A 21,631-nucleotide genomic window follows, 5' to 3' on the forward strand; every position below is an offset into this window, starting at 1 on the left:
GTCCCCAGTTAGAGATGTCATCAGTGTAGGGCAAAAACATCCAACAATACAAACAGGTTTGTTTTTTGTTTTGTTTTGTTTGAGATGGAGCCTCACTCAGTCGCCAGGCTGCAGTGCAGTGGTGTGATCTGGGCTCACTGCAATCTCTGCCTCCCCGATTCAAGCGATTCCCCTGCCTCAGCCTCCCAGGTAGCTGTGATTACAGGTGCATACCATGATGCCTGGCTAATTTTTAAATATTTTAGTAAACACAGAATTTCACCATGTTGGCCAGGATGGTCTCAATCTCCTGACCCCATGATCCGCCTGCCTCAGCCTCCCAAAGTGCTGGGATACAAACAGGTTTTAATATAAGTAGGGGAGACACGGAGACTGCCTTGGTTTTAATTCCTGGCTCTGACCTTACTAACAGAATAAATTTGTTCAAGTCGCTTGCACTCTCTGTAATTCAGTTCTCTCCTCTTCTTCCTCTGTAATATCTGTCTCCTATGGCTTTGGCCAGGAATAAAAGTAAGTGCTTAGAATGTTATCTGGCACATAGCAAATGCTTACTAAAAGTTAGCTGTTCTTGTGCTCGCTTAGGCAGCGCATATACAATACAGAGAAGATTAGCATGGCCCCTGCGCAAGGATGACATGCAAATTCGTGAAAAGTTAGCTGTGCTTGTAAGTAATGTGGTAATACCAGCACTTGTGGATACTGATTAAAACTGTTTTGGGAGCCAGGCCAGGCAAGCTGATTGATGGGGGAGGGGGCCAATCACTTGCCTCCAAGTGGTGTCCCAAAACAACAGCCGACTCCCACAGCACAGCCCACCGTCAGGATATCAGAGTAGTAGTATGGCTGCTACTAGGGGAGAGACAGACAGGGACACAGGTGGAAGAGAGGGAGGTGGGCAGACAGAGGACAGGAGAACACGCAGGGATAGGGAATAAGGCAGAATGAGAGGATTAAGTCTCAAGGAGCCCTTGGGGTCCCATTTTCCCCAGGCCAAGAGCAGCTCTATGAGTTTTGCAAAAAAGGAAGTGACCTTATAGCACAGAGCCAAAATGAAATAGAAGTAGAAAATGAAATAAAAGTTAGGCAAATAGGCTGGGCATGGTGGCTCACGCCTATAATTCCAGCACGTTGGGAGGCCGAGGCAGGCAGATCACCTGAGGTCCAGAGTTCAAGACTAGCCTGACCAACATGGAGAAACCCCACCTCTACTAAAAATATAAAATTAGCCAAGTGTGGTGGCACATGCCTGTAATCCCAGCTACTGGGGAGGCTGAGGCAGGAGAATCACTTGATCTCGGGAGGCGGAGGTAGTGGTGAGCCAGGATCCAGCCACTGGCAAATATGTCAGGCAAGTAAAACAACAAATGATAACCAGAAAAGAGACAGCAAGAACTCCAGTAAGCAGTACTAATAAATCCTGCAGCAAGCAGCAACCAGTCTCAAAAGAATACACAGCCCTTTGGTGAAAAAATAGAGGTATCTGGACCCCGGGGGCCATGATCCCCAATCATTCACTGGATGCCACTCCAAAGCTTGTGGCAGCCACCCAAACCCCCCCTTCTAGGTCTTGCTTAGGCAACAGGAGTAGGGAGGAAGTGCAACTTGCCTCCAACAGGGGCTGCAAAGCAGCATCCCACGCCCACTGCACAGGCCGACACCAGGAGGTCAAGCTGCCCAGGCACGGTCTGCAACAGAGAAGCAGGCGGGCAAGGGGTGGAGGGGTGGGGCAGGCAGGCATATGTAAGAGGTGGGGTGAGGGATTGGGAGCTACAAAGAGATGGGGCAGCACAGGAGGGAAACATGGAGGGAAACTGACAGAGAGGGTGTGGTGTGGATTAGCAGGGAGAGCATGGGAGCAGACCACAGGCCAGTCCTCCATGTGGGGGGCACAGATCAAAGAGCGGTGGGCATTAGGACAGGCAGAAGCTAAACCGAGGCATTAAGTGGCTAGGGTAGGCGGACAGGGGAAGAGGAAGGGAGAGGGGATTAGTGCAATGCCCCCTTCAGCACCACAGCCAGCCCAGAGCAGAGGCAGCCCTCCCAACACCCGACACACAGCCGGACTCCTTCTACCACCTGGCCCCAGCTCATTTCACTGCCTCAACCTTACCTCATATACCCCGCAGAACACAGACATGAACTTGCTGAGGACAGCAGCACAGATGCTGGCAATGTGGACGAAGGGGCCCTGGGAGAGAGGAGAGCAAGGAATCGGGGGTCAGAGGCCAGATGGAGGCTCTGTAGCACTCACTGGACTCATATTCCTTACTCTAGGCACTGTGCCAGGGGCTGGAAATACAGGAGTTACACAGAGGTCCTGCCCTTATGAGGCTTCATCCCAGAGGAAGGAAGAGGAGAAAACAGTGTGTTTCTCCTCTCGGAGTTTCAGGTAACACCAAGGGCTGTGAAGAAAATCAGGGTGAATAAGGGGACAGAGAGCCAGGGTGGAGGAGGGTGGGAGGGCACGTGTTTAGAGAAAAGGGCCTAAGGAGCCCCCCTCGATAGAGAGAAGCACCTTGAGTGATGGGAGGGAGGGAGCAAGCAGATGTCAGGAGAAAGAATGTTCCACGCTGAGAAAACAACACACAGGGCAGAGTGACTGAGGGACAGAAAGGAAACCTATGAGCCAAACACACGGGAGCTGGGGCAGAGGCCTGGAGAGAGGAGGAGCCGGAGTCCACCATCTCAAAGGTTATGTATGTAGGAAGTTCCACTTCGGCTGGGCACGGTGGATCACACCTGTAATCCCAGCACTTTGGGAGGCCAAGGTGGACAGATCACCAGGAGTTGGAGACCAGCCTGACCAATAGGGTGAAATCCTACCTATACTAAAATACACAAAAAATAGAAAAATTAGCCGGCCGTGGTGGCATGCACCTGTAGTCCCAGCTACTCTCGAGGCTGAGATAGGAGAATCTCTTGAACCCGGGAGATGGGGGTTGCAGTGAGCTGGGATTGTACCACTGCATTCCAGCCTGGGCAAGAGAACTAGAAGAGCTAGACACCGTCTCAAAAAAAAAAAAAAAAAAGTTCTGATTTTATTTTAAGAGGCATGGAAGCCTTAAGAAGTTTTTGACCAAAGGCCAGACATGACTGATTCCATTTTTAAAAGATGCCTCTGGCTGCTGGGTGGAATGCGGCGGTAGGGGGCAAAGATGCTCTCCAGCAGAGAATGGAAGGAGGCTGCACCCCACCGAGCAGCCTTGAAAAAAGCACAGCCTCTTTCTCAGATTTAAGCAAGAAAATTGGTCTGGATGATCATTAAGACTGGTTTTCAACCATGGGAGATGTTGTCCTCTGGGGCCCATATCGCAATGTCGGAGGACTTGCTGGTGTCACCACTGGGGGATGCTGCTGAGCATCTAGAGAGGGTCAGAGAACAGGGATGCCACTAAGTCCCCTCCACTGCCCAGGACAGCCTCTCACAGCACAGAATTTTCCAGCCCCAAATGTCAGGGGTGTCCAGTCTGAGGTCCTGCTCCAAGCTCCCCAAGCTGTGCTTTTGTCATTGTACCCCAAGTGGAGGACCTTCCAAAGCATTTCCCCTTCCTAATGTCCCCTGGCCCTGGCCTTGGTCCTATCCCCGATCCACTTCCACTCCCAGAGCTCCCTCTAGAGTTCGTGCCACTCTGGCTCCCAAGGGTCCTTCCCGGCTCTTGCCTCAGTCATGCCAGGCCTACCTCTTTCCCCACAGGGATGCCACTGCCCAGGCCCGCAGTCAGTGCGACAACCTTGGCCACAAAGGCTTTCATTGTGAGATATTCCTTCAGGACAACCCCACGAAGTATTGTCTTCATCTCGGGGATTCCGGAGCCTAAAGGCGTTGAAGGATTAGATGCAGGGTCAAAATGGAGATTAAAAGGGAGATGAACATCTGGAACGTGGGAATGGGAATCGGGTAGCGGGGGATGAAGAGGTAGGGTGGGGAGGATGGGACGAAGAAGCACAGGGCTGTGGGTGGGGCTGGACAAGGGGGAGACAGAGAGGGCCCCTCTCAGGCCACCCAGCTCAGGCTGTCTGGTGGCAAGTTCTCACCAACAGCCTGGGGAGAGAAGAGGTGGCAGAAGAGGGCGCTGAAGAGGATGAGGACGAGTGGGAAGGTGACCCAAACCAGGAACTGCAGAGGAAGGCTGGGCCGCATCTGAGCATAGGACCACTTGTAGGCTGCAGAGACACATGCCTGGGGTTAGGCAGAGTGTGGCTGAACAGCCATGTCTGCGCACCAGGCAGTATATCCGGCGTGTTCCCAGGCAGTGCTCATTCTGTGTGCCCTTCCCTAGATGGTGCTGCTCTCATTTGACACATGGGAAGCCTGGGTTGTGGGAAGTGACATGGCCTGTTCCAGTTGGTGGTTGGTGGCTGTGTCACGAATCCCACTGGCGTACCGGGGCTGGAGGCCTGTGTGTGACAAACCACCCAGTGTGCCCAGAACCGAGGGGCTTCCTGGGATTCGGGATGTTCAGTGCTGAAACTGGGAAAGTTCCTGGGAAACTGGGGCAAGTTGGTTACCCTAATAGAGGGGCACCCACTGCTGGGGTGGCGCGAGTAGAGGGGTGTGAGAACTGGGGCAGGCCTGGGTCTGTCTTTTCTGGGCCTAGAGTCCCACCTGATCCCTCTCTGTGCAACATCCGCTTCCCACAATATACCCTGCTTCCCTCGGTAGAAACTCCAGAAGCAACTGTGGGCAAAGGTCCAGGTTAAACCTACCCTGAAGGCTTTTGGCACTGACATAGTCCATGCTCCAGCTGACCAGGGCCATCAGCAGTCCCAGAAGCACCAGAAAGATCCAGTCTTCCCCTAACTTTCTTCTCACCATCTGTCCCAGGCGGCGGACACAATCTAGGAAGAGATGAGGGTGTACAAAGAGAGAGAAAGGGTGACAGAGAGAGAGAGAGAAAGAAGAAAAAAAAAAAAGCAGCTAACCAGTCACTATTTTGGGTGTGAGACTCAGGAGGGGAGGGGAGGCCTTGGGCCCTCAGGGTCTTGTCTGTGCATCTTCTGCACTGAGTTTCTCATTACCCTTCTGCCGATTGCTGCCCTGGTCCCTGCAAAAGGCACCAAAGTCCAATTCCCCATGAATACCTGAATTCCTTTCTAAAACTCGTTTCTTGGAGTTGGGGGAGGAATAACAGGGAATAGGGGAAGTGCGAAGGAGGTGGAGAGAGGTGCCTTTTCCTTATTACTTAGAGAGGCCAAGGATGGTGGCTCACATCTCTAATCCCAGCACTATGGGAGGCCAAGGCGGGAGGATTGCTTGATGCCAGGAGTTCAAGACCAGCCTCAGCATCTCCACCAAAAAAAGTTTTTTTTTTTTTTTTTTTAAAGGAGTTTCGCCCTTGTTACCCAGGTTGGAGTGCAATGGCGCGATCTCGGCTCACCGCAACCTCCACCTCCTGGGTTCAGGCAATTCTCCTGCCTCAGCCTCCTGAGTAGCTGGGATTACAGGCACGCGCCACCATGCCCAGCTAATTTTTTGTATTTTTAGTAGAGACAGGGTTTCGCCATGTTGACCAGGATGGTCTCGATGTCTTGACCTCGTGATCCACCCGCCTCGGCCTCCCAAAGTGCTGGGATTACAGGCTTGAGCCACCGCACCCGGCACTCCAAAAAAAGTTTTAAAATTAGCTGGGTGTGGTGGCATGTCCCTATAGTTTCAGCTACCGGAGAGGTAGAGGCAGGAGGATCACTTGAGCCCAGGAGTTTTGGGCTGCAGTGAGCTACAATCACTCCACTGCACTTTAGCTGGAGTGACAGAGTGAGACCCTGTCTCTTAAAAAAATTAGAGGAGAGTTTTTGTAACAGGGCAGGGAGTATGTATGCACAATGGGATGCCCTAGTTCTCCTCCTAATCCCTGTACCTCTTTCTACTCCAGATTCCTTTATTCCTCAGTCCCTATCACCTTGACATTTGGAGTAGTGATCCTCATCCTTGCTGTCCACAGTAGAACTGGAGTCCGTCTTCTTGGGCATCCCCATGTCCCATTCCCTGTCTGAGAATTGTTCTTTGTGATGGCCATAAATCTGGACAGAGGGAAAATGATCGATGTCTGTCTTGTTGAAGAGTGAAAAATAATAGAGGGCAGCGCACAGACTCACAGAGGAAAAGAGCAACAGCTTAACTCACAGAAGAAAAGAGTAATAGCTTTTCTGAATTCTGGGTGTTGATTGCATGCAGGGTGACTTCGTGGTCATCCCTGTCCTCAACTCTCCACCCTCCATTTCCACGTTTCCCACTCTTTCCCTTGTCTGTTTATCCTTCCTTTCTCCACCCATTCTTCAACCTCTACTCATCTTGATCCGGGGCAGCCTTTATTAAGGAGACCAGTTTCTGCTTTGAAGCAGAGGTACAGGGCGGTGGTGAAACCAGGTGACCATATCAATCGTGTTCTGCGTGTCACTGTGCTTTCTGGATGTCCCACAATTTCCCCAGACCACCTGCACTGACTTTCCTGCTAACGTGAATAGGGTGAGGACAGGCTGGGCTCACTAGCAGGGCAGTCTTGGTTGCACTTTGCCTTAGTGTGTCTAGCCTTACCTGAGGTGCTTCAGGTCCTCTATCAAGCTTCAAGCCCATCCACCTCATCTCCTAGTGCTTGTATGCACACACAGGAACTAGCACCCCAAAGCAGGTCAATCTACTTCTTCCCATAGCCAGGTAATTCCCACCTGCCCCACATGTGAAAAGGGCAGAGGAGCTCCTCCACGTGTGTCTGTGTGAGATTTACAATAGCTCCAACCGCTTTTAGCCTGCCCCACTCCCACTACACTAACTGTCCTCTGGGGCCAGGGTCAGGCTAGGCCACATTGCTGATTCTGGGAGAGCCTGAGTAGAAGAGATCTGATTTCACAATACGAGCAGCATTTTACGTCGCAGTCCTGAACAGGCACACACATGAATTGCCCTGCTCATGGCTGTTTGTCTTCTGGGTTAGTGACCGAGGGAGGCAGTGTTTCCCTCCAAGCCCTATCTGGGACCCAGAGAGAGAAGACACTTCCCAGCGGAAGTCAGAGGGCTGAGGCTGTCTCAGCTCCTAGAGGCCCCAGGCCAGCGGAGATGAGGAAGGGGGCTGCTTCATATCATCATACCTGGGCTGGGAAAACAAAAGGGCTAGTCTGTCCCAGCTGGTCCCATGCTAAACATCACACCAGGGCAGGTGAGGAAAGGGCAAGGGAGAAGTCAACACTCAAGTCTACAAGTGACACGATGTCTGGGATTTGTTAAAAAGTATTCCACAGCATGTAGAGGGGTGAGAGTGGGGAAGGAAAGAATAGCTGGAACAATAGTGACAAAATATTGATAAGTGTTGGGGACTTGGGGCTTCACTATACCATCCCATTTTTGTGTAAGTCTGAATTTTTCATAATAAAAATTAAACCAAGAAAAACAAATCCGGGCGGGGTGCAGTGGCTCATGCCTATAATCCCAGCACTTTGGGAGGCCGAGATGGGTGGGTCACGAGGTCAGGAGTTCGAGACCAGCCTGGCCAACATGGTGAAACCCCATCTCTACTGAAGATACAAAAAATTAGCCAGGTGTGTTGGCAGGTGCCTGTAATCCCAGCTACTCAGGAGGCTGAGGCAGGAGAATAGCTTGAACCTGGGAGGCAGAGGTTGCAGTAAGTGGATTTCATGCCACTGCACTCCAGCCTGGGCGACAGAGCGAGACTCTGTCTCAAAAAACAAACAAACAGAAAACAAAACAAAGCAAAAAAACACAAAACAAAAACAAAAAGAAAGAAAAAGAAAAGAAAAACAAATCCAAACTCGTTTGCTTTTGAGACCTCTAGGAAACAGCCCAATTCTACTCCCCAAACTAACCATACCTTCCCAACATGAGGCTTCATGCTCACCTGGCCAGTCTCCTCACCGTCACCAGGAAGTGCCATAATGCCACTGTTCTCAAGTTGTCATTCCACCCAGATACCACCACATACATGGGTGAGAGCACAGGGTCAGGGGGAGGGGTCTTCCCTCCTGCTGATCCCAAATGGTGTCAAAGGCCTAGTCAGACCCCGCTATCTCCTAGTCAGACCCTGCTATTTCCAGTGTAGGCTGGAATCTTCCTAACGTTCGATTCCAGCCTACACTGACCTGTATGTCCCTGCTTCCCAACTGGGTGCCTGGTGCTGCCTTCGCAACTATGCTTGGGGGTTGGTCAGGGACTGAGAGCAGATCCTTTTGACCCTCAATGTTGAGATCCCCTGCACAACTCACACCTCTGCTTCCCAGACCTAAAGTAACTGTATGCTCCCTGTTAAAACAAAAGACAAAACAAACAAACAAACAAAAGGCCTTTTAAGTGCTGACCAGGCTGGATGTGGTAGCTCACACCTGTAATTCCAGCACTTTGGGAGGCAGAGGTGGGCAGATCGTCTGAGGTCAGAAGTTCAAGACCAGCCTGGCCAACAAGGCAAAATCCCGTCTTTACTAAAAGTACAAAAATTAGCCAGGCACAGTGGCAGGTGCCTGTAATCCTAGCTACTCAGGAGGCTGAGGTAGGAGAATTGCTTGAACCCAGAAGGTGGAGGTTGCAGTGAGCTGAGATGGTGCCACTGCACTCCAGCCTGGGAGACAGAGCAAGACTCCATCTTAAAAAAAAAAAAAAGTTCTGACCAACTGCCATCTGGACGTGTTCCATCCTCTGTTGTTCTCTGCATTCTTTGAAGTGAGAGGCACACTTACTTTTTAACCGTGACCTATCTTTTTCCATGACAATTTCACAACCTTCCCGTCAGTTGTGCCCACCCCCATTCCCCCTTTCCCAGGCGCTCATTTCCACCAATCCCAGCACAAGAGGCTGCTCATCCCTAGCCGCTCCTAGTTTGCAGGCTTCTGTTGCTGGGATCACATCTCTGCACTTTTCCAGGTGCCTAACACTTAATAGGTTCTTACTTGATCATCTTGCCACCTAAAAGCTTAATTACATCTCTGCTCATTTTGACGTTGGTAGGTAGGTTTTTGATCACTGGTATGCAATTCAGTCTGTTTTCTACACTTGCCCAACCCCCTCTTCTGCCTTCCGCAGAAAGATTCATGTGTGTGTGTATTCTGCAGAGGGTCGCAGAGGCAGAGATCTAGCAGTGTCTGCCTGTGGATGAGGGTGTGGGAGACAGCTCCCAGCACACTGCAGTGTGGGCTCCTACGCAATCCACTCCACGTAGGTTATGTAAGCAAGAGCTCTTCATGCCTGTGAGGCTCTGCTGTTTCCCCACATGATTCAGGTATTCTGTTGGTAAAGGCTGGATACAAGTACATGTATATCTCTCTAAGTGCATACTTAGGTGAGTCCAACTCTCAAAGGTTTCCATATTTTGAATACATTACCATGTACTTGCTTTTAAAGTTAAAGAAATGCAGCACTGCTCCCTCTTTTCACCCAATTCCTAATTTTCACCAGTCTCTTGCACCATGGTCTCCCCTCATCCCTGGCTCCCCTCTCCCTTTATAGCACTTTACCTGTGTGGGGTGGACGTTGTGTCGGGGGCCTGCATCCTTCCGGAGCCTGTGCTGGAGGCCCCCGTTCTCAGAGGGCAGTCCGTAGCTGGTGCAGTGTTCAAAGGGCATATACTGGTACTGGGGGGCACTACCCCACCAGCTTTGCTCACCCCCATGCTGCTGTGACCGGGATTGTTCCATGTTCCCTCCCCCCGATCCCCAGGCAGGCCTTGGCCTGCTTGCCCCTGTCCTTCCCCCAGTGTAGCTCCTTAAGCCTCTGCTCTTGCTGTCCCCAAGGCGTCTGGGGCAGCATGCCCACCTCTAGCTATTTATAGCCCCCTCTCCGTCACATGACCCCCCACCACCACATCTGATCTGCTTGGGGTCGAAGCAGGTGTGAGTGCAGTGTGGGGGTGGGGGTTGGGATGAGGACCTGAGGGACAGCCCCACAGGGAATTCCCTCTGCTGAGCCGGTGGCATTGCCCCCCTCCTTAGTCACCAGTAGTAGGCTTCCAGCTCCATGTCACTGGTCCCTCTATAAATATCGCCTGGACCAGGATGAGAAACTGCTGAGTGTATTCTCAAACCTGTGTGTAGAGCCGGATCTGCATGGAAGCCCTCCAGCTGCCCCTCTCTCTTCTTCAGGATGTGGAAGGTGAGGGGTGGGTGCTGGATAAAGATGAAGCGGAAACAGTGGCATGTTAACTCACCTGGGAGAGTAACTGGTGCCTCTCTGCCATGTCTCCTGGCTGGCTTATTCCCAGCTCTGTGTCCATCCAGTGTTCTTTCTGGCCAGCTCCGCCAGCCCATCCCATGTCCAGTGTTCTTCTCCAGCTCTTTGCCCTCCTGTCTGCCAGAGGCTGCTAATAACATCTTAGGAGCATCCTCTGATCCCATCCTTATCACCTGCTGGATGTGGAATGCTTGTGGGAAGTGGGAAGTTGGGGATGGGTAATAGCCTTGGGTTCTAGAATTTCTCCCACTTCCCAGACTGTTAGCTGTCCATCACACTGCCAATCTGGAGGGACTGAACTTCCATTTAGACTGCGGTGTGCCCACCACGGCTCCATCAGGACAGGTTAGATAACAGGGGAGAGTCAAAAGTAAGCCAGAGGCACAGGGAGGGGAGAGGTGGGAAGGGAGTGAGGGCTTCTCACGACAAACCCGACAAACATGAACGATGATGGGGAAGTGCTCTCTGCTCTTCTTCCCTTTTTGGATCAAGAAATACTTCTTGGCCAAGGACAAATGTTTCTTTCTGACATCACATTATAAACCAGTTTTCCTATGACATCTCTTCCCTATGAACTCCTCACTAGAGGAGAAAAGTTAGGAACTCAGCCAAAGCAAAGTTTAGGATCCATCACCAACTGGGGTCTGTCCCAGGAGAGTCCAAGTTCAGGGACTGCAGGGTAGGGATGCCAAACATCTGGTCTACAATGGGATTTTGATCTAGGCTAAATGGAACCACCCAAAGCAACAGGGAAGCCAATACCATTCAAAATACTTTTTCTAGGGGCTCAACATCACAAATCATCATGAAAATACAAATCAAAGTCATAATGCAATATTACCTTATACCTGTTAGGATAGCTATGATCAAAAAAGCAAGAGATAGCCAGGCGCGGCAGCCATGCCTATAATCCCAGCACTGTGGGTGACTGGGGCAGGCAGACTGCTTGAACCCAGGAGCTCGAGACCAGCCTGGCAACATAGGGATACCCTGTCTTTATAAAAAAATCCAAAAATTGGCCAGGTGTGGTGGTGCACACCTGTAGTCCCAGCTACTCAGGAGTCTGAGGCAAGAGGATCACTCAAGCCTGAGAGGTGGAGGCTGCAGTGAGACGAGATAAATGTTGGCGAGAATGCAGAGAAAAGGGAACCCTTGTGCACTGCTGGTGGGAATGTAAGCTGGTATAGTCATTGTAAAGAACAGTACAGAAGTTCCTTAAAAAATAATAACCACTCCCATATGACTCAGCAATTCCCATATATCCAAAGGAAAGGAAATCAGTATCTCAGGAGGTAGCTGCATTCACACATTCATTGCAGCATTATTCACAGTAGCCCAGATATGAAAACAATCTACGTGTCCACTAACAGATGAATAACGAAAATGTTGTGTATATATAAATAGACATAATGGAATACTATTTAACCTTGACAAAGAAGAAAATCCTGCCATTTGTGACAACCTGGATGAACTGCAGACACAGAAAGACAAATACTGCACCATTTCACTTGTATGTGCAATCTAAAATAGGCAAACTCATAGAAGCAGAAAGTAGAGGGTGGTTGCCAGGGGCTAGGCTGGAGTAGGGGTTGGGGGGATGGGGAAATGCTGGTCAAAGGTTCAGTTATACAAGATGAGAAAGTCCTGGAGATCTAATGTACATGGGACCACAGGAAGTATACTTAAAATTTGCTAAGAGGGTAGATCTTGAATGCTCTCACCTCCCTCCACCCCCACAGGAACTACGTGAGGTGATGGATATGTTACCCAGCTTGATTGTGATGATCATTTCACAATGTACACATATATCAACACATCAAGTCATATACCTTAAATATGTATAATTTCTATGTCAATTATATACCAATATAGCTAAAAAATAAAAATAACACTTGCTGTAACAACAATCCTACAAACCTCAAGGCCTATAATCTTTCCACAAAAATTACAAATGTGTGATAAATTGAGAGACTAAAGATTCTGTGATGATACCCACCTTTTCTGCAGGCAGAAAATACAGAAAGACATCTACGGGATTGGTATGAGCAGAAAGGAACACTTTCTTAATTAAAAGAATAGAGTCCCAAGATGAAATTGCATTCCTTGGAGGGCTTCAGAAACAAAAATTTCCCATTTGTGGAGCATAGCTGTCCTGAAAGTAATCAGTTGTTGTAGGAACTTGATAAATATAAGCAGCAAATATGAGATGCAATTATGACTTTCTTACTATTTCTGAGAAAAGCAGGTCCCTGAAACAGGGCAGCCTAGTCATGGACTCTGAGATTTGAAGGCAGAGACCAGTGGGGTGAGGATAGTACTCATGTCTAGCCAAGTCAGGTGGAAGCCTATAGCCTAGAAGGAAAGCACCAACTGCAATCCTTAAAACTAGATTCTAAAATTAGGAGGGTCAAAGACATGTACAGGTTATCAGTGCTGGAGAGCAAGGGTTTGAGAGTAAATATCCTGTGTTTGGGGCCGGGCACGGTGGCTCACACCTGTAATCCCAGCACTTTGGGAGGCCGAGGAGAGTGGATCACGAGGTCAGGAGATTGAGACCATCCTGGCTAACACAGTGAAACCCTGTCTCTACTAAAAATACAAAATATTAGCAGGATGTGGTGGTACACACCTGTCGTCTCAGCTACTTAGGAGGCTGGGGCAGAATTGCTTGAATCGCGCCACTGCACTCCAGCCTGGGCAACAGAACGAGACTCAGTCTCAAAAAAAAAAAAAAAAAAAAAAAAAAAAAAATCCTGTGTTTGAAATTAGAAATAGTTTAAATCCCATGGGTTTAAATCCCTGGAAGAGAACAAGAAAACAAAATGTAAACCATGCCTACTCCTCCCTCCAACATCCTGCTAGGCCAAGTAGCTCATTTGGAGGCACAAAGATGGGCTTCTGGGGATTCCTATGAAGCTCCTAAATGTGGAAGCAAGTTCATAAGCATGTATGAATGATATATATTCTTTTGGGGATTTATTTATTTCTTTTGAGATGGAGTCTCGCTCTGTCACCCAGGCTGGAGTGCAATGGCATGATCTCGGCTCACTGCAATCTCCGCCTCCCAGGTTTAAGCAATTCTCCTGCCTCAGCCTCCCGGTAACTGGGATTACAGGCACTCACCATCATGCCCGGCTAATTTTTGTATTTTTGTAGAGACCGGTTTCACCACGTTGCCCAGGCTTGTCTTGAAACTCCTGACCTCAGGTGATTTGCCTGCCTTGGCCTCCCAAAGTGTTGGGATTACAGGCGTGAGCAACCACACCTGATCTCTTTTGGGTTTTGAATAGATCATCCTAGGGTCCATTACATAAAAAGTTTAAAAGCCCATAGGCTATGGAATTGCTATTTGAAGGAAAATTGTGCAAAGTGGCCATGCAAGCTACATGGAGGAATAGTTTCCTGTTGGGGTATAGGTGAATGATTTTTCTTTCTGGGTTATACCCTTGTCTTCAGACTCACGTCTTCCAGTCTGGCCTCCCCAACATACTGGGCAGTATAACCCTTATGTTCTTTAAAGGTGTTTTTAGTCATCATTTTCCCTCTGCAAATCCAGGGAGCCATGGAACCCATGCCTACCTACTTTCTGAAATTTCAGCTAAGATACTACAACTTCCTGTAAAGACACTTTCTCTGTAGCACACTCCACTGGCAGTCACATCTCCTCTCCTGTTTATTGTGCCTCGCCTCCTTATTCTTTTTTTTTTTCTTTTTTGAGATGGAGTTTTGCTCTTGTTGCCTAGGCTGAAGTACAATGGCGAGATCTCGGCTTCACCACAACCTCTGCCTCCCAGGTTCAAGGAATTCTCCTGCCTGAGCCTCCTGAGTAGCTGGGACTACAGGCATGCATCACCATGCCCAGCTAATTTTTGTATTTTTAGTAGAGACGGTGTTTCACCATGTTGACCAGGATGGTCTTGATCTCTCGACCTTGTGAGCTGCCTGCCTCAGCCTCCCAAAGTGCTGGGATTGAAGGCGTGAGCCACCACACCTGGCCACCTCCTTATTCTTTAAGTATCCTTAGTCCTTTCCTATCCCCTGCATGTCAGGCTTTCCCTGTAGCACTTGACAGGTCTCTTTCTCCCCCTTCTGGCTTTTCAAATATGATACATTTTCCCAAAAACTCCTATCTAATTAGAACTTAACATGGAATAAGGTTTTGGGCCTCAGTTTCATTCCCCCAGCCTAATGGGAGGAATCTTACAGCACAAAAACGCCAGGAAGAAAAACTCCTTCATGCCAGAGTAAGTCACAAAAGCAAGAGTGTTAGCATATGCTCAAACTGATGGCTTTTGTTTCATATCCTGACCTCAGTTTCCTCAGAAAGGCAGTAACTAGAGGGTTAATAAGATAAAACAATGCATGCAAAAAACGTGCTATAATGTTTGACCCATAGTAAGAACTGTTGACTCATATTAAACTGACACTCATTCTGTGAGTTAACATTTATCAAGCATTTTGTATGCATTAACACCATATAATTTACACGTATCATATTTAATCCTCATAGGGACATTGTAAGGTAGACACAATTTTCCTCATTTTTAAATGAGGGAAATTGAGGCTGTGTTAGCTACCTTGCTCAAGGTCTCCAATATCTTCAAAGGTAGAGCCAGCATTCAGAATCAGAGCTACTGAATTCTAGAGTCCATACCATTAAAGCTACATTTCTGGCCCAATGCAGTGGTTCACGCCTGTAATCTCAGCACTTTGGGAGGCCGAGGTGAGCAGATCACCTAAGCTCAGCAGTTCGAGACCAGCTTGGGCAACACGGTGAAACCCCGTCTCTACTAAAAATACAAAAATTAGCTGGGCATGGTGGCAGGCGCCTGTAGTCCCAGCTACTCGAGAGGCTCAGGCACGAGAATCGCTTGAACCTGGGAAGTGGAGGTTGCAGTGAGCTGGATACCACCACTACACTCCTGCCTGGGAAACAGAGTGAGACCTTGTCTCAAAAAAAGAAAAAAAAAGCTACATTTCTTCCTCTTTTGATAACTGAAAGTCTCCGAGCTTCCTTTTCCTCTTCTGAAAAAAAGGGAAAATGGGCCAGGCGTGGTGGCTTGTGCCTGAAATCCCAGCCCTTTGTGAGGCCAAGGTGGGTGGATCACTTGAGATCAGGAGTTTTGAGACCAGCCTGGCCAAAATGGAGAAACCCCATCTCTACTAAAAATACAAACATTACCCAGGGATGGTGGCGTGTACCTGTAATCCCAGCTACTCGGGAGGCTGACGCAGGAGAATTGCTTGAACCTGGGAGGCAGTAAGCTGAGATAGTGCCACTGCATTCCAGCCTGGGTGACAACAGCAAGCTGTCTCAAAACAAAAGAGAAAATGACTCCTTCACAGAAGCACGGGGAAAATGAAATGGAAAGCTCCTCTCAATGCCTACAATATACCAAGCACTCAACAGTTGTAGCTATTATTGTCTTCTTCCTTCTCAGGTTAGACACCTTTCCTCCTCCCTCCCTTTAAAAAAAAACAAAAAAAACCCAAAAAAGATGAGGGTCTATGTTGCCCAGGCTGGGCAACATAGTTTTCAACTCCTGGGCTCAAGCAAATCCTCTCTCCTCAGCCTCTTGAGTAGCTAGGACTCTAGGTGTGTTACTGTGCCTGGCCTCATTCTTTAGAGACAGGGTTTTACCATGTCACCCAGGCTGGTCTCAAACTGTTGAGCTCAGGTGATCCACCTGCCTTAGCTTCCCAAGTGCTGGGATTATAGGCATGAGCCACAGTGCCCGGCTAGCCGGCGCCATTCTTAATATCACAGCTTTGGTTGGGTGTGGTGGCTCGTGTCTGTGATCCCAGTACTCTGGGGGGCCAAGGCAGGAGGATCACTTGAACCCAGGTATTTGAGACCAGCATGGACAACAAAGTGAGACCTCATCTCTATTTTATAGAATAACACTTAAAAAAAAAAAATTTCTTTTAAATCACAGCTTTGGTCTGATATTACACTTTTTCCTTCTTCCTGTTTTCCTTTTCCCCATTAGAGGAAACAGGATGGAGGAGGGCAGCAGAGGGCAGCCTCCAGCTCTGGGAGGGGGATAATTTTAGAAGAGAATCCTCTGGCAGAGGTAAGCAGAAGGGAGCAGAGCTGTGAAATTCAACCTCATTCCCTTATTCAAGGGCAAGGGGGTTGGGGGGCAGGGAAGACATGGAATCCAGTTCAGAGATACTGCTCTGTAATTCCCAAATATACACCTCTGAAAAGCCTTCCTATCCTGAAAATGGGTACTTAACCTTACTCCCACTATTTCCATAATTTCTTCACCTCTCCTAGATTTTGTATCCCTCCCTTGAGGCTATCCCATGGTTTTTTTTTTTTTTTTTTTTGCAGTACAATCAACCAGTTTCAGTCCATTTTTCATGCTCTTTTGCCTCCAGTGTCCTGTACCAAATTCCCCTCTACCAAGGTGCTTCGGCTCACCTCAGTCCCCTTCCGCTCTTCCTAGACAGCCATTGCCTGCTCTATATCACTCAACAATGTTTCCAGCTCCCACAGTTGTTTCCTACCAAACAAAAAAGTTTTGTTTCCGGCTGGGTGTGGCGGTTCATATCTACAATCCTAGCACCTTGGGAGGCCGAAACAGGCTGATCATTTGAAGCCAGGAGTTAGAGACCAGCCTGGCTGACATGGTGGAACCATTACATCACATTAAAAAAAAATTGCTTCCTACCAAAACTTCTGTAGAAGTTCCTACGGAACTTCCTGTCTCTTGTCAAACTTCCATAGCCCATCAGCATTTGCACCTCTCTCTCAGGCATATCCTTTAGATACAATGCCCTCCTAAAGTATCCCAACTTACAAAAATCCATTGCTTTGATCTCTTCCATGCTGCACCAGAATCATCTTACAATCTGTACCCACTCTAGAAGAGCTTAAATGCAACCAGGGAAAAAATGGAATTCTACTATCTTCATTCTCCTAGCCTCCTATTCCAGCCCAATCTGTTAGGCAGCCTACATCTCACAGTCTAAATAACCAAGAACCAGCACTGTTTGCTAATGACCATCTCATCTGACTGTGAGAAATCCCAGGACTATGTCAACTGAGATGGGCCCACAGCTGCATATATTTACAGGATCATGAAGCAAAGTAAGACGGGGTTTTCAGGTCTGGTTATGCCTTGTGAGGTGGTGAGGAATGCTGCAGTGTTAAGGGGCTAAGGAAGCAAAATCTGTGGGCTTCAGAGGCCTGAGTATTTACAGAAACAGAGGTATTGAGCACACATCAGTAATAAATATGAGCATTTATTTGGCACCTGATGGCAATACAAAATCCTGGCAGTGGGAGTGGAAAAGTTACTCACTCAAATACTTCCATACTATGTTGACCCAAAGGCAGGACTTGGCAGCAAGGCTTCAAACCACCCAGCTCACAGAACAAATATTTATTGAGCACCTTGACTACTACAGGCCTAGCATTTTGCTAGAGACCATGGGAGATGTGAAGGGAGTTACCTCACATATAATGTCCCCAAGGAGCTAAAAATGCCAGCAGATAAAAGCAAAACACATGGAAAATCAAAGTACAAAAATAATAAACCATGTATACTGTCAAAAGGAAAATTTTATCAAAAGGCAGAGTTGTAGCTAAGGTTGACTTGCCTTCTTTGTTCTTTTATTCAACAAACATTTACTGAAGACCCACTATGTGTCAAGTACTCAGTACATGATAGTGAATAAAACAAGCAAGGTTTCTGCCCTTCTTTACAGCCTGGGAGGGGAGACAGAAATGAACAAGTAAAACTAGCATATATGTACACTGCAATAAATGCAATGGGGGGAAAGGACAATACGTGGTGACAGCCACAGGAGAAGACTGTTCAACGACAGAAGGGCCTGGGAGTGGTCAAGACTTGAGGAATAAGGACACCGCCTGAGTCAAGAGTGGTGGGGGTGGAGAGCTGAGAAGGCCTAGGAAGAGGGCAGGAAAGAGCGCACAATTAGAAACTGAGAGGAGACCACTGGGGCTGGAGCTTGGCGAGAAATCACCATTTAATGAGGTTCAAGGGGAAGGCAAGAACTAGTTCTCACAAACCAAGTGAATTGTTTAAATTTTAAATGAGGTGTAATAGAAAGCAAAAGGTGTTCTAAGTGGGGTGGGTGGTGGTGGTGGTGACATGATCAGATTTGTATTTAAACAACCAAAACCTGGCCAGGTGCGGTGGCTCATGCCTGTAGTCCCAGCTATTTGGGAGGCTGAGGTGGGAGGATGGCTGAGGCCAGGAGTTCGAGACCAGTCTGAGAAACATAATGAGACCTTGCCCTAAAAAACAAAAAACACCAAACAAATAACCAAATAAAATAAAAAAAACAAAACTACTCTGTCATGTGGAGAATAGACTGGAGGAAGTAAGAATGGAAGTTTTTTTTTTTTTTTTTAAAAAAAAGGCCTTAAAGAACAGGAAAGTTTTAGATAAGCAGGGATAAAGGTTTCTAGGTTGAAAAAAATAATACGTATGGCACTGAAATAAAGACCACACTGTATCAAAGGAGAGTTTAATACTGAAGCAGAAAGCAGAAACAAGGAACTACATGACATCTGTGAGCAGCTACATGGTCCAGTAAAGTAGTATTTGAGACAGATTTGGTGGCAGCAGTCAACAGGATGACATGAAGGTAAAGGGGGGAGAGGTATGAAGCAGGGAGATAGCTAGGAAGCTTTTCTAGAAATCTAGATATGAAGTGCAGGTTGACTGAATGAAGTGGGAATAGTAAGGGAGAGAGATGGACATTTCACAGGAAAGAAAAAGCTACAGAGAGCTTACAGAGTCTGGGGAAATACGCCACTCTTCCCGGCCTTCTCTGATGCTCCCCACGAGGCTCATTTCAGTAACAAAGCTCAGAGAAACAATCAATGAAAGATCTTTGAGACTTCCACAGGCAAACATCAATAAGGTACAGATGCAAGGAAACATCTGCTGAAAGGCTGCGGCGCCTTGAGCCCAAACGAGCCAAGAGCATCCTTCCACTGGGTGGCCCTGCAGTAGTGAAGGGAACACACAGGCCACTTCTGCACACTGCAGCAAGGTGTCTCTCTAGTCATGTTTGCCTCTTCAGAGCCAAACAGTAATGTCTACATTAAATTTGGACAGCTTCCAAACTCTCTCTAGGACAAAAACGGCTGGGGATATGAATAAAAGAAAAGATGACATCTGAGACATCTTAACTAATGAAAGAAAAGCAATGACTAAAGTGCCATCTACAAAAACTAGAACTGAACCCAAATATGGGGGAGCTTATATGCCCTCTCCCCATAACCACACTGTGTTTATTACTTCACTTGTCAGGCTCTTCACCTGCAGCTGAAACATTCCTGGCAATAGGTCCAACCACAGCTGGCTCTACAGGCAGAGGGCTTCACAGAAGAGGAGCTGGCCTGGAGTCCCACTCAAAGGCAGAGATGATGGACACAGGAAACAAGTCTGGGAGATTCCCACATCCCTGAGGGGGAAAAACAGAAACCGTGCATCCTGAAGATCAAAGGGCTCTATCACACCTCCTGTGGTCCAGTGGCTTCCACTTGGCGTGGATGATGGGGAGGCGGCATCATGTGGGAGGGTGTCCTGGGAACAGGTAGAGGTGACGGCACAGAGTGCTGCAGTACTCAGACATCTCCTTGCACCGGTGGAACTCTGTGCCAGGGGCGTAGCCTTCCCGATCCTTGATAAGTGCATTCACCTGGAGGGGCAGAACCAATAGGCCGAAGTCTGAGAATCTCGGGCTTCATGAGAGCAGTGTAACGGGAAGGGGAGACGGATTATGAAAGGGCATTCAAGGGCAGAGGAAGGCAGAGCACTGTAGAGACGCACGGGGGTCACAGAGCCCGCAGACTCACCTTAACCAGCATGTCAGCCACATGCATATCACAAGCCCGCTCAGAAAACACCTGAGCGAGGGCCTCGATGTACCAGGAGCCTCGTTTGGTGTTCCGCATGGCAGCGGTCCCTGCAACCAAAAGAGCATTAATCAGAGTGTAAGTGCCCTCACACAGCTGGACTTCCCAAACTAGACTCGGCCATGGCACCTGCACCCTCCCCAGTCAGAGAGCCCAGCATGAAGAATCCAAGTTTAGGAGGGTACACTCTTTTGGATTACTGGCATACTTTGGAGATACTATAGGTTTGTTTACAGACCAGCTCAAGAAAGTGAATATGGCAATAAAGCAAGTCATACAAATTTTCAGGTCTTCCGGTGTGTATGAAAGTTATGCTTACTGTCCTACAGTCTATAAAGTGTGGAACAGCATTATGTCTAAAAAAATGCATATGCTTTAATTAAAACACACTTTATTGCTGAAAAATGCTAACAGAGGCATGCCAACAGAAAAACGGTGCTGACAGACACTCGATGAAGGATTGCCACAAACCTTCAATTTGTAAAAAACGGCTGAGCATCCCAAATCCAAAAATCTGAAATGCTTCAAAATCTGAAACTTTCCAAGTGCCAAAATGATGCTCAAAGGAAGTGCTCACTGGAGCATTTTAAATTTAGAATACTTGGATACGGGACACTCAACTAGTAAGTATAATGCAAAAATTCCAAAATCAAAAAAACCAAAAAATCCAAAATCTGAAACACTTCTGTTCCCAACACTTCAAATAAGGGATGCTCAACCCGTATCTGCAAAGCACCACAAAGCAAAGTACAATAAAATGAGGTATGACTCAACTCTCTTGGAACTCAAAGTACCTTTGAGGCAGGCATAGCCGCATATCATGTCTGAGCGCGTGGGCAGTCTCATCTTCAGCAACGCCTCTTTACCAGCATCACTCTCCTCGCACCCAGGGGATCCTGCATGGCTCTTTCCATCTTGTTGGTCAACCCCACGATCAGTCTCATCTGTAACAAAGGCAGACAGAATAGACAATGATGTTACTTCTTCCCATCTCTCCTGGGCCTGTCACAGGCAAGCCCATGTTCCCTATAACCTTGATGGGTAAGAGCCATTTCCAGCTGTTGCCTCCAACCTATGGTTGATAAACTTAAAAAAAAAAAAAAAAAAAAATCATTACTCTCCCAGCATGCATCTGTTACTCAGGGGATGCCTCGCACAGGCCAGGTACCACGCTCAAGCACATGCACATCTACGTGGCTGGAGCAGTTTCCATTCTGTGTAAGACAGGGAAAATGCCCAATCAAATACTCCTTGTAAATGGAACTGAAAACCATCTAAGTCCACAATTCACTTGTTCAATTAACAATATGCCTGGGAGTCATAGTGCTTTTTATTGCAGTACATAATAAAATATCGATACATTTAATTTTATTATATAAACAAAAAAGGTAATAAATAACAAATACGGTTACTATATATCCTATATAAAAATCACAATCTCAGTGTATCAAAAAAATATGATCAGTTGTTTCCAAGGTGGTTTTGGTATCTTTGAAGCACTCAGTACTTGTTTATTAATTTCATAAGATAAATTAGAGCAAGCATCCAAAATTTAAGAAAAA

General features: G+C 47.7%; 2 protein-coding genes and 1 pseudogene across 4 annotated transcripts in view; 1 reads left to right on the top strand and 2 right to left on the bottom strand.

The window, feature by feature from the left end:
• Positions 1-10,200, bottom strand: part of CLCN1 (chloride voltage-gated channel 1) — a 37,807-nt gene extending 27,607 nt beyond the window's left edge. The window contains exons 1-7 of the mRNA XM_017511301.2: positions 9,457-10,200; positions 5,901-6,021; positions 4,708-4,839; positions 4,036-4,164; positions 3,681-3,814; positions 2,111-2,188; positions 768-846 (exon numbers count right to left, since the gene is read on the bottom strand). Coding sequence (XP_017366790.1) covers positions 768-846; positions 2,111-2,188; positions 3,681-3,814; positions 4,036-4,164; positions 4,708-4,839; positions 5,901-6,021; positions 9,457-9,636 — 853 coding nt within the window. The 5' untranslated portion in view covers positions 9,637-10,200. The remainder of the gene's footprint in view (positions 1-767; positions 847-2,110; positions 2,189-3,680; positions 3,815-4,035; positions 4,165-4,707; positions 4,840-5,900; positions 6,022-9,456) is intronic.
• Positions 571-665, top strand: LOC119468545 (annotated as a pseudogene).
• Positions 10,201-17,399: 7,199 nt separating the features above from the next.
• The window catches only part of CASP2 (caspase 2), a 19,070-nt gene continuing 14,838 nt past the window's right edge, over positions 17,400-21,631 (bottom strand). For 2 of the 3 annotated variants that reach the window (XM_017511302.2, XM_037732368.1), the window contains 3 exons: positions 20,864-21,013; positions 20,010-20,119; positions 17,400-19,852 (listed from right to left, as the gene is read on the bottom strand). In XM_017511302.2, coding sequence (XP_017366791.1) covers positions 19,721-19,852; positions 20,010-20,119; positions 20,864-21,013 — 392 coding nt within the window. In that variant the 3' untranslated portion in view covers positions 17,400-19,720. Of the gene's footprint in view, positions 19,853-20,009; positions 20,120-20,863; positions 21,014-21,631 lie in introns of those variants that run through there. The other variant, XR_005197232.1, reaches the window with a different exon arrangement.

This window comes from Cebus imitator, unplaced genomic scaffold, assembly GCF_001604975.1.
Source record: "Cebus imitator isolate Cc_AM_T3 unplaced genomic scaffold, Cebus_imitator-1.0 Scaffold446, whole genome shotgun sequence".
NCBI lineage: Eukaryota > Metazoa > Chordata > Mammalia > Primates > Cebidae > Cebus > Cebus imitator.